Source organism: Lepisosteus oculatus, chromosome 6 (assembly GCF_040954835.1).
Source record: "Lepisosteus oculatus isolate fLepOcu1 chromosome 6, fLepOcu1.hap2, whole genome shotgun sequence".
NCBI classification, from domain to species: Eukaryota; Metazoa; Chordata; class Actinopteri; order Semionotiformes; family Lepisosteidae; genus Lepisosteus; species Lepisosteus oculatus.
Window position 1 is genome coordinate 23,293,582 of NC_090701.1, and position 12,901 is coordinate 23,306,482.

General features: G+C 38.0%; 1 protein-coding gene across 7 annotated transcripts in view; it reads left to right on the plus strand.

Moving 5' to 3' along the window:
* LOC102690009 (voltage-dependent L-type calcium channel subunit beta-2) overlaps positions 1-12,237 on the plus strand; it is a 157,354-nt gene extending 145,117 nt beyond the window's left edge. For all 7 annotated transcript variants that reach the window (XM_015354500.2, XM_015354505.2, XM_069191077.1 and 4 more), the window contains 3 exons: positions 873-968; positions 7,407-7,592; positions 9,530-12,237. In XM_015354500.2, coding sequence (XP_015209986.2) covers positions 873-968; positions 7,407-7,592; positions 9,530-10,045 — 798 coding nt within the window. In that variant the 3' untranslated portion in view covers positions 10,046-12,237. The remainder of the gene's footprint in view (positions 1-872; positions 969-7,406; positions 7,593-9,529) is intronic.
* Positions 12,238-12,901: the final 664 nt, after the last annotated feature.

Here is a 12,901-nt window from a genome sequence, read left to right on the forward strand (position 1 = left end):
AAATAATTATAATATTAGTATCATGTACAGATATCTATGTGCATTTGTACTTCTAATAATAATTTTTTTATCAAATATGCAAAGTAAAACAATGATTTTTAAATTAAAATAATCAGATGTAGATAATTTAATTATAGCTAATTTAATAACTAATTATAGCTATAATCTAATAACATATACAGTATATAATATGAAATGAAGTTTTTAACAAGAGTTCAAGAGGGATGACAGCAACCATCTCACCTCTCCCTGATCTCTAGCACTGAAACTAAGATACTTTTCCCATGAAAAACAGTAAATACCACAGTAAGCCTTTATCTCTCTTGTCCCCATTCATCTTCCTATATCCTCCTTTAACCCATGTCCAGCTTTGCAGCACCCTTTGGTTAATTTCTTTCTGTGGGTCCTAACTTTCTCATCCTGCAGCGAATCAGGTTAAGCCAATTTACTGTGCTTGGCTTCTCCATAAACATTCCAAAACACCTTTTCTTAGTGGGTAATGTTATTCCTCATGACTACAATATTTAGCAGTCATGTGTATTGTTTACATAAGAAAAATACATTCTTGTAAATCTACAAACCACAATGAAATTCCTTGCTCCAGGTTGCAAGACAATGTCTTAACTGATAGACTAACAGCAGAAATGAAAGAGTGTTGCAAAAGTATATACTTTCTTTTACGTTCATTTATGAAATATTCTTTTTTTATTGGGATGTTTTGTTAAAATAAAACAAGTGCTATTTACTGTACTGCTCTGAACTACATGTGACACTCAAAATAAAAAGCATTGTTGGAAAACTGTCGAAAAAGAGTGATTAAAAAGAGCAATAAGCAGAATAACTATTCTTTGTCTGCTTTTTCAATTTTTTAGGTTTTACAGAGATTAATTAAGTCTAGAGGGAAATCCCAGGCTAAACACTTGAACGTCCAGATGGTGGCAGCTGACAAACTGGCACAATGCCCTCCGGTGAGTAACCTTCACCTATTACAATAGTCCAGCTTTAGCACAGGACAGTCCAGCTCCATCAAGGGGCACAGACTGTAATAGCCCAGCTCCAACAAAACACACAGACTGTAACAATCCAGCTCCAGCACAGGAAACCGACTGCACCAGCTTTCTAAAGGCTCATGAAGAATTGCATTATAAAAAGGATTTAAAGTCAGGTTGCTCATGTTGGTTGATTAGTGGTAGCACACTTCCCCCTGACCCAGAATTTCCAAACTATTGCCCCAGAATAGGGACATTTTCCAGACGAGAACTTAAACCAAAGTTCTGAGTATTCTTTCTGGTAAATTTAAAGATCTCCCCCTCTTACCGCATAAATCTCAAAATTTTGCTCTGTACTTGCACAATGTGTACTTCATAAACCTACGCTTAATGGAGCTGGTGAAATGGGTGGCATAGTGGTACACAGCACTGGGTTCAACTCCAGACCTGGAGTACTATCTCCATTGAGTTGGTATGTTCTCCTTATGTTTGCATGTGTTTTTCCTGGGAGCTTCGGTCTCCTTTCACAGTCCATGGACATACTGGTAGGTTAGCTGGCTTCTAGGAAAATTGGCCCTGGTGTGAGTGTGTGCATGTCTGTGTGTGCCCTACGATGGGCTGGAATCCAATCAGTGGTGTGTTTTGCCTTGCGTTCGTTGCCGGGATAGGCTTAAGGCCCCCTGCTCGCCTGTATTGAATAAAGCAGTTAGAAAATGGATGGGAAAACTGGTGAAGTAATTTCATAATTCTCCACCTAATCTACTGTGTATTGGATGTCAATGGTTGATGAAAAGGGTCTCCTCTTACTGTATATATGAAGCACTTTAGGATGAAATTAGCAAATGGAAATAACTATTAAAATCTTTACATGCCAAACATAATTATGCTTTGAGACCTGATTTTGTAGTCAGATTGTATACCAAAGTTTTACATATCAGTTAAATAATATACCAATAGCATTTCTCAGGACTAAGGGTTCACATCAGGATTCAAGTTTGTCCGTTTATTTCTAAAGGGAATTTGAACATGCTTACATTACATACTAGGTTGAAATTACTTTGATACATGCAGGAACAATTTAGTTAATCTTTTAATCTGTTTGCATTTAGTTCTAAAAAATCAGATTCAGCATGTTTTAATTCTGTTCAGATAAAAACAAGTTACAAGCTTTGCTTTTTGTCAATCAGTGAATTGCCTTTGATTTTAAAAATCTGAAACTCATCTCCCCCCATAGCAGAGGGGGATTAGTTGCATCACTGAGTTGAAAGTTAAATTTGATTAAAAAAACATGAGAAAGTTTCTGCATCTGCACCCATGACTAAAGATTTTAAGGACTGAATACATAAAGTCCTGCATGGCAGTATTTTTTAACATGTTTTTTGAAACTTGGCTTTCATTAGACAGCTTTCCAGAAATGGCATGGGAGGGTTACATAAAATATTCTTTCAGTCAAAATGGCTGTCTCTTTCTGATCTGAAGAGTGAGCAGTTCTTCCATTCATCCATCCATTTTCTAAGCACTTTGTTCAATTCAAGCCTGGGAGCCAGACCCATCCCAATTAGCAATGGGCACAAGGTAAGATACATCCAAGATACATCAAAATCAAATTCAAAATCAAATCAAAGTTTATTTATCAAATGCACAACAATACAGCGTGCAGCAGTAGTTGCATGCAATGTGAGCTCACAAAAATTTTAAAAATCGCAAGAATCACAAAATTAAGGTTAGGAAAATAAGGTTACATAATAATAGATAATAGTGTAATAGAAATTGAATAAAACTCAATATGAATTGAGGTGCTATGTGTCCATGGTGTATGCAATGTATTATGTCTAAGTAGTGCAGTATGCTGAATACAATGAAAACTGTGTGTCCAAGTAGCCATTACGGGTGATTTGCTAAAGGAGCTGCAGGTTGGCTGTTTAGCAGTCTTATTGCCTGGATGTAGAATCTGTTCCGTAATCTGTTGGACTTTGACCGAATGCTTCGAATGCTTCGGTACCGTTTACCAGACGGTAGAGGGAAAACAGTTTGTGACTTGGATGACTGGGGTCCTTGAGAATGGACCTGGCCTTCTAGCTGAGTAGATATCCTGGATGTTTGGTAGCTCACAGCCGGTAATGAGCTGCACTGACTTCACCACCCTCTGCAGTACTTCGCGATCCCGGGCGGAGCAGTTTCCATACCAGGCAGTGATGCAACCAGTCAGGATGCTCTCAATAGTGCACCTGTAGAAGTTGGCCTGGATATGTGACAGCATGCTAAACCTCTTTAGCCTACGGAGAAAGAATGCTGCCATGCTGTTTTGACCACGGTGTTGGTGTGGTGGGTCCAGGTTAAGTCCTCTGAGATGTTAACTCCCAGGAACTTAAAACTGCTGACCCTCTCCAATGCAGTCCCATTGATATAGATAGGTATGTGAACTCCTTCCTGGTGTTTCCTATAGTCCACAATCATCTCCTTAGATTTACTGATGTTCAGAGAGAGGTTGTTCTCCTGGCACCATGCTGCCAAAGTTTCAACCTCCTCCCTGTACGCAGACTCTTCACCATCTGTGATCAGGCCGATGACTGTTGTATCGTCCACAGATTTAATGATGGAGTTTGAGTTAAGCTTGGTGACACAATCATGGGTAAATAAGGAGTAGAGGACAGGGCTAAGCACACAGCCTTGGGGACCTCCAGTGTTAAGAGTCAGGGTAGAGGGTCTTGGTGCCCACCCCCACCACCTATGGACTTTCTGTCAAGAAGTCCAGGATCCAATTACAGAGGGAGGTATTCAGTCCCAGGTCCTGGAGCTTGATGACAAGCTTTGAGGGCACTATGGTATTGAATGCTGAGCTGTAATCAACAGACAGCATTCTAACATATGTTCCTTTCTTATCCAGGTGTGAGAGGGCAGTATGGAGGGCAGTGGCAATAGTATCTTCTGTTGACCTGTTCTGGCGATACGCAAATTGCAGTGGGACTAGGGTGTCAGGCAGTGAGGAGTTGATGTATGCTTTGACTAACCGCTTGAAGCACTTCATGATAACTGATGTGAGTACAACAGAGCGGTAGTCATTCAGGCAGCTGTCTCTGGGTTTCTTAGGAACAGGGACAATGGTGGTTTTCTTAAAGCAGGAAGGAACTATAGACTGAGTTAGAGAGAGATTGAATATGTCTGAGAAGACATCTGCCAGCTGGTCTGTGCATGCCTTCAGAACACGGCCAGGGATAGCATAAGGGCCAGGAGCCTTGCGTGGATTGGTCTTTTTAAAAACTTTACACACATCCGCTCTGGATATGATCAGTGGGTTTCCGTCTTGAATTTCTGAAATCTTCCTGACTGGATTTGCGTTACTGACCTCAAACCAAGCATAGAATGAATTTAGCTCATTAGGAAGAGAGGAAGACTGTTGTGCGATATAGCTGGGTTGCGTTTTGTAGTCTGTAATGGTGCGTATACCACTCCACTTGTTCCAGGTGTTGCAGTCGTGATAATATAACTCTATTTTGAGGTCATATCTGGATTTTTGGTATTTATCCCTATCGCCAGAATTGAAAGCAGCTGTCCTAGCTTTACGTTTAGCACGTATCTCACCATTTACCCACAGTTTCTGATTTGGATATGTGTGAACAGTAATCCTGGGAACCACGTCTTCAATGTATTTACTGATGTAGCCAGTAACATAGTCCATATACAGATATTATTTCCGGTATCTTTGAGGGAGATCTGCCAGTCAGTGGCAGCAAAACAGTGATTTAATATAAAATCCGATTCATCCAACCAACGTTGAATGGTTCTTAATGCTGGCCTCTCCTGTTTAAGCTTCTGCTTGTAAACGGGAAGTAGCAGAATGGAGGCGTAATTGGATTTGCTGAAAGGAGGTCTGGGGAGGGCTTTGTAACCATCCCGGAAGGTAGTGTAAACATTATCCAACATGTTTGTTCCCAGCGTCGGAACATTGCAGGGCAAATACATTGCAGCCCGTTGCAGGGCAAATACATACAGAATGCACACACTCCCATTAGGACCAGTTTTCCCAGAAGCCAGTTAACCTGCAATTATGTCTTGTTTTTAACTCACAAGTATGTCTTTGGACTGTGGGAGGAAACCATGCAAGCAAAGGGAGAACAGAGATCGCACCCCAGGTCCAGAATTGAGCTCAGAATTGATTGCATAAGCATTCAGACTGAATTCAACATTTAATAGAAGCACCTTTGGCAGCAATTACAGCCGCAAGTCTATTTGCCTAGGTTTCTATCAACTTTGCACACTGGCTTGGTGTAATCTTTGCTCATCATTTGTATCAGATTTGTTTAAGCTCTCTGAAGATGCTTGGAGATTGGTTATGGACAGCAGTTTTTCAAGTCTTTCTATGGTTTCCCAATAGGATTCAAGTCAAGACTTGAACATTCACTTTCTTATTTGTAAGCCACTCCAGTGTAGCTTTTACCTTGTGCTTTGGATCACTATCCTGCTGAAAGGTATTTTTTTGGTCACTTAATGCCTTCATGTGTACAGGTTTTGTATTGGAAAAAGAGTTCATAAAGGTCTGTAACAAAAATGACATTGGATACCGAGTATCAAATGAAACTTACCACTTCTAACTGCAACAAATCACAAATGTATTAATTGGAAAATTATAAAATCTTTTTTGCATGTAAGCATAAACAGGGCACCATTATGAAAGTCTGTGCCATACATTTTTCAAGGTGTTCTAAATGAGAAATTGATTCATAGCTAAAGGGAGCTTGGCTTCACTGCACTGCTAGTGAGTTAATCTAATGTGACTGGACTGAAGGTGTTGTTCTCTGTAAAACAGGGCATATACAGTAGGTTTCTACTATGTCTGTTTTTTTTCCTTCATTTTCACCTTGACACTGAGTAATGTATCAAAAGTCAGAAGCTGAAATTCACATGCTTGAAATGGTTATTTAATGCATTAGTAACCCAAACTGTAAAGGAACCTACTAGATGTTCTTAAAATTACCTTTCTTTTTTTCAAAATATCAAAATTGATAGATAAATTGAGAATTTGTGACTGTAATATGGTTACTTTGAATATATACATTTAATCTAAAATGTAAAAATAGAGGTTTTCATTTTGGAAAAGCACACTGTTGGAATGAGGCAGAACTTACACATTGTGAGTTAGATGGATGGATGGAACAGATGGATTCAGAGTCAGTAGAAGAAAAATCATTTCACTTCAAAAATGTAATGTTACAGACTCACAACAAATGAATCCCTAAAATAAATAAATCCCATCTTAGTCTAGATTTAGTTCAAACATGGTATGACCTAAATAGTTTTAATGAAGAAATTTTAGACAAAATCTAAAGGAAAAGATTACTCTAGAGACTTTGTAACAAGAGCCCAAAGGTAGAATAGGAGTACTGTATACTGAACTAAATGTACAGACAATAAACATTTTAATTGTCAAGGAGACATAAAAGAATAATGTAACAGATGCAAAAAAGTAACATTTTTTTTCAGCAGTACCGTACCAAGCCAATAACAGAATATGAATAAAAAGCAAACATTTTAACAATAAAAGACAGAAGCATGTTATAGAAGGAGCTTTATCAGCATTGGGTGATTTTAGTATACTGACAATGATGTTCTACACAGACTTGGTTAGTTTAATAAATCACTGAGGTCTGATAATAGTTTCCCAAGTTATACTGAAAGAAATAAAGAAATAAGCAATGTTACTCATGCATGCCTAGCTAAGATATTTACTCTCACTTTAAGTAGGAACAGATAAAAAATTGCAAATGTATCACCCATGTATAAGCGACACCTTTTATGGAGCCCATTCATAATTTTTCAACATGTAATTTATTCGTTACCAATCTATAGGTGTTGGTAAGAGAAGTACATTCATCAGTTGGATTTGTTAGTATGGTGCAGTATGCTTGCAGTCTGCACTGTGCCTTACACAACCTTTCAAAGGTTAAAGAAACGCTGTTCAATGTGGTTTCTTCTTCACTGTGATCTGCACTCACCCGAATGAGGAAATACGGCCTAAAATAAAAACTGAGGTTTCAAACATTTTGTATCATAATTGTAGGTCCCAAAACCATATCTGTAATGCCTCACTGCCAGGTGTGATGCGTCCTCTGTATGACCATCTTGGCTTCCTTACTAGATCAGGAGGCTGCACTGAGAGGATCCATGATTAATATTGGCAGCAGGACATTATAGAAGTGAATTTGAACCATCCTATTATTAAGCAATGAAATAAGTTTCATTATTGGTTTTTAGCAAATGTCCCCTAAAACTAAAAAAAATTATTGGAAATATAGGAAATATATCAACCTGTGATTTGATTGTGATTCCAATTACTCCACTCCAATGCTTGCAATAATAACTGTCCTCCCGCGTTTGCAAAGAAGCTGTCATTTTATTGCACACCTTCCTTTCCCACAGGAAATGTTTGATGTCATTCTGGACGAGAATCAGTTGGAGGACGCTTGTGAGCACATGGCAGACTACTTGGAGGCCTACTGGAAGGCAACTCACCCAGCCAGCTGCAATCCCCCCAATCCACTCCTGGCTCGCACCCTGGCTGCAGCTGTCCTGCCAGTGAGCCCAGCGTCTGCTTCCAATCTGCAGGTACAAGTCCTTACCGAGCTCAGGTCCAACATGGGGCAAGTAATGATTGGCGACAGAGACGACAAGGGGAAGAAATAAGGCAGTGAGCGAAAATACAGGCCTGTAGAAATACAGGCCTGGAGACGGAAATCCTGATGACTTGAAAATATTCTGGTGTTAGGCTAAAGGGCCTGTACCTTTCTGAGGAAATTATGGAACAAACACAAATGAACTGGCCTTAGTGATCCAAGGTTTCTCGTTTTGAAAGAAACATGCTTGTGTTTCTGCCATTTAACACTCAGAGATGTACTTTTTTACTGCTCAGATTTACTTAAAGATACTAACTTTTGATGCCATTCTTCAAGGCCAAAAAAGGATTTTTTTTCAGAACATGAAACAAAGCACCAATTTTCTTGTTTTTTGCTTAAAAAATTAAAATAGCTTCATTTAAGCTTAATCCCTAGCTATTTTGGAGAGTGCATAAATGTTGCTCTTGTGAACAAAATCAAGTGCTTATGAGTATTCCTGTTTTCTGAAAATAATTGCACCTGTAACACTTCAGTGTGCTACATTCATATAACTGAGCATAGCCAGTTTCATTGAAGCTTTTGTTCCATGTTGAAAGCAATAAACATTATATCAGTGTTCATATCATATGTATCATATCAAACTAAACCCACAGTGTAGCAACATGGTATGGCATGAAGAAAAAGATCAACCAAAATCAAACACTATCACCGTAGCTAGTGATGGTGCCCGGGAAAGATTCCAGTTTCCTACCACCTTCCAGATACATAGTGGCTAGATTAATTGGTGTCACTAAGATGTCTGGCAAAACTGTTGTTCTAGAGTATGGTTTATGTGTAAATGCATTAAACACACGCCATATACAGTATTTACCACACCCAGACTAGACATACAGTTTCTCAGTGCTGTAGATCCTAGGGAGTGGGCATTAATTTCACAATGGAAATGCTTTTAAATAAGAGGAGGCAATTCATCCAATGCTTGTTGGGTTATTAGTAGCTAATTGATCTGAGGACCTCAGCCAGGCTATATGATTAAAAAATACTGTATGTCTGGATATTTAGTCCAGACTTTTTCTACCCTTTGTGTAAGAAAGTGCCATTTTTTTCTGATCTCTTTCAACTTTTAATCTGCATACAGAATAATATTAAACCTAGTGTGTTCCAGCAGGGCTCATGTGGTTTAAAAGTGGTTAAGATTATATCACAGGAGCATAATTAAGAGGTTTTTTTAGAACTTCCTAATGGTTTGATATAATATCAAAGAGCAACTGTAAGCACTGAATACAGAATGTAATGAGTGCAAGATCCCCAAGAATTTTGTGCCCTTGTTTAATCTATGATCCATCCTGTCATCCTAAAAAGTGTTTTGAGAAGCCACCTTTAAAGGCGCTATATAAAATAAAGTTTATTATTATTATTATTATTATTATTATTATTATTATTATTATATTATAAGTATAAAATAAAACTTTTCAGCTCAAACCAAAATATTCATTAAAATGAAAAAGACTAGCCTTAAGAAAAATACTGGCAATTGCATTAAATAATGTATGATTCTTTATTGTTCTAACTAGAAATACCCTAAAGCTGGAAAAAGAAAACTAAATCTGTGTGCTCTGTCTGCCAGTAGAATTCATTATTATCCAATGAACACATTTCAGTCAAAATTAAAATATTACCATAACCATGTAATATGGTATTATTATATAGTATTCCCAGTAGTTATTCAGGTTTTTTTATAGCTTTTAATTTTATAGCTCGTGGATCAGGAGAGGTAGTGAAAAGATAATATCACTGGCATCTGAAAGAGATACATAGAAAACAATTACCTTCAAAATTAGATACTTATTACTCAGCGTTTATTTGGGTATGAGTTTGAGTCTTTCCATTACAGCACTGACTAATTGTGCATGGTGTGTTACTAACCAGAGCTCTGGGGGTGAACAGAAGACCGAGAAATCAGCGCCAGAGCAGTCGGGGTCACAGGAAGAGGAACAGGAGGAGCCACGAACCGAGCCGTCGAAGAAATCGCAGCACCGCTCTTCCTCCTCCAAAACAGAGCACCACAATCATCATCACCACCACCACCACAAGGGAGGGACTGGGAACAAAGCACTTCCCCGCCAGGAGACCTTTGACTCGGAGACACAGGAGAGCAGGGACTCAGCCTACATCGAGCCCAAGGAGGAGCTCACAGAGGAGCAAGGCGACTCCTATGAGTCACACAACCACAGGGATGAGCCGCACGTGGGAGGAGACCACAAGCACCGTGAGTCGCGCCATCGGCCCAAGGATCGTGACAGGGAGCAGGACCACAATGAACGCAACAAACAGCGCAGCCACCACAAATCCCGGGAACACTACTATGAGCGGGATGGTGAGGTGGTTTCCAAAAAACGCAACGAAGCAAGTGAATGGAACAGGGATGTATACATTCACCAGTGACTTCTTCCATTTGGGTCCACAATATCCCAACACCCCCTCTTTGGATTTTAAACTAGCCACTTCTTTTCTGTGTTTGTCTGTCAAGACAGTCCTTTCTTTGAGTTCCTCTGTTTGGTGTCACACACGTACCTCGGGGGATTGATCTTTTTTGGTCTCCATTCAAAACCTTGTTTATGTATACTTCCATGAGCTACTTTGTACAGCTGATGCTCCATCAGCAAAGAAAATTGTTATAGGCAAAAAATGTATATAAATATATACATAAATATGTATATTCATAAGTATACATATTTCACTCTTAGCAATCTATTTTAAGGAGCACGGTACAATTGCAATGGTCCTGTGTTGTACTTTGCTTTTTGATACATCTATAGTGGCTGCCACTTGAACAATAGACTACTGTTTTAATTTCTGTCCGAAACATGGACATGGCTGGGATTGGCATCCTTATTATTACTTTTATTAGTTTCCTTTTTTAGGCTTGCTAATAATTAAAAGCAGAACAAAACAACGAATTGGAGATTTTGATCCGCTGATTTACAGTATGTACCTGTACCGTACACATCTTGGTCTTGCCTTATAAGAAAAAAGAATAGTACAATTTCTGTCTTAAACTACAGTGACATTGGCAATATGTATTTTTACATAATTGTACTTGTCAGCACTTTTAGGACCCTTTGTGTTTTTTTAAGGTTCATACAAATGATCAAGGTTTTTCATCAGATTACATCTCATTAAAGTAGACAACGCATTCAGATGGGTAGTATTGTAATACTAACATAACTGAGACAGGAGTTTTCCCCCCTTTCAGAGAAGACATCTGGGAAAGTTGTTACACTGGTTAACCTCAACTGTGTATTTGGTACTAATTACAAAATGATTGCAAATTAACTGCACTCGCCTTTTTGCAGGTCCCTATACAAGACTGGGTCTTGACATGCTTGGTAGTGAACAGATTTAATGTGAAGTCATTAGGTTTTTCAAACTTTCAAAATCCACTTTTCATTTGAATTCCAAAACTTAAAAAAAATTCCAAGATTTTTTTTTAATGAACTATAAATCCTAAAACTACTTTAAAAAACTGGATGTAGATCTTTACTATTTTTATATATGTAGCTTGGCAAGGAAAGAAATGTACATATGCCACTTTTTATGATTTTGATTTTTCCAGCCTCCTGCTTGCATTTATTATTCATTTTCAAAGCACATATTTTTTTCTTTTACCATGAAGAAAGAAAAAGGCTGTACCTGGTACTGTATATGTCCATTTGTGAAAAGTACATTTTTAGGCTAAGATCTGTAAACATGTGTATATACGTCATAAATGCCTTTGTAGATATGGACAGTAAGTGAGCTGAGGAACCTGTTGCACTGTTAAATGGATTTAATTTATTTATTTAACTGTCCAAATACAGTAGTGGCTGTGATGTACATGTTCATTTTTAACATGTAGGACTTAATTACATTGACAGGAACTGTGTTCCAAACTTTTTTCTTTGCTGCACAATGTTAAAAAAGTAAAATTGTTCTGGCTGGGATAAGTTAAACTTCTTTCTATATTTCAATTACTGTTGTGAGACAGCACAGCACTGATGTTTTTAATGATGTATTACGTTGGTAAAATTTGCTTCCACCACTATCACCTGGAGTTTAGTTTCCACAGCTCCATTTGGCATGACAACCAACCCATTGTTTTTCAGCTTTTCATTTTCTGATTATAGGCTGTGTGCACAATTCACCCAAGTCCCTCCACGGTTAGTATTTCAGATAGACTTATTTTTAAGGATTACAGGTCTTTAAAGTTGCTATTTAAAGAATGTACATTTGACATATATGTAATAATAAAAATTTAAAAATAAACTTCTGAACAATAAGACAAGTATGTTGGCAATTTTTTGAATAACGGAATAACATAATGAAACTATTAACAAACATAAACAGCCTGAACACTGACAAATGGTCAGCTGTCAGAGCTTCTATTAGCTAAAATTATGGTTTTCTAGACGTGAATTACATGATTATAATGGTTTTCAAATGTTTTTAATGAATTACTAAATTCTACATAAAACAATATACTGTAAGACTAACTGATGAATATATTTGTTTTGATGAATTAGGATCGTTAAATCCTCTAAGTGCTCTAGGCTTATCTGAGAAGCATTAAAAGCATGACAGTTGTTTGATTTAAATTATTACCTTGTTGTTTTCACTCTTTATTAAGCCCATCAGGTGCTGTCCAGTGTTGTAACATAAAGCACTACCTAAGACATTCATCCATCCATTTTCTAATCACTTTATCCAATATAGGGCCATGGGGGAGCCTGAGCCTCTCCCAGCAGCAATGGCGCAAGGGTATGCCCTGTACAGGATGCCAGTCCATCACAGGCACAGACACAAGCATTCACATATTGGGAGTAATGCTGGGACAGGTGCAAAACAAAATTACAGCGACAAAACTGACGTGGCTAAAATGGTCATAAAGTTGGCAAAAAATGGGGACATTACTGGCTATCTAATTTGTCGTTCATGTTTCCTTATATAGTAAATAACCCCTTTTTATTGCCGTCACATCTTCCATGTTAACAAATACTGCTAACACTTGATGCTGCTACCAGCTGTGATTTCCAGTTAAACATAAGGACAGATGTTTTGGGAAAAGCTCTGACAAAAGTCATTAAGCCCACATGGTTATGTGCAAGTAAAATGTTAAATGCAGAACCAGCTACTATGGGAGACATTCCCATTCAAGTATGTGTTCTCTGGCACAGTAACTCTTTGTGTTTTGTACATTGGCCTTTATTTTGACAAAATAATTCAGTGATTTCACTTGGCATTCTAAGGAATGGTAGTGAAGTC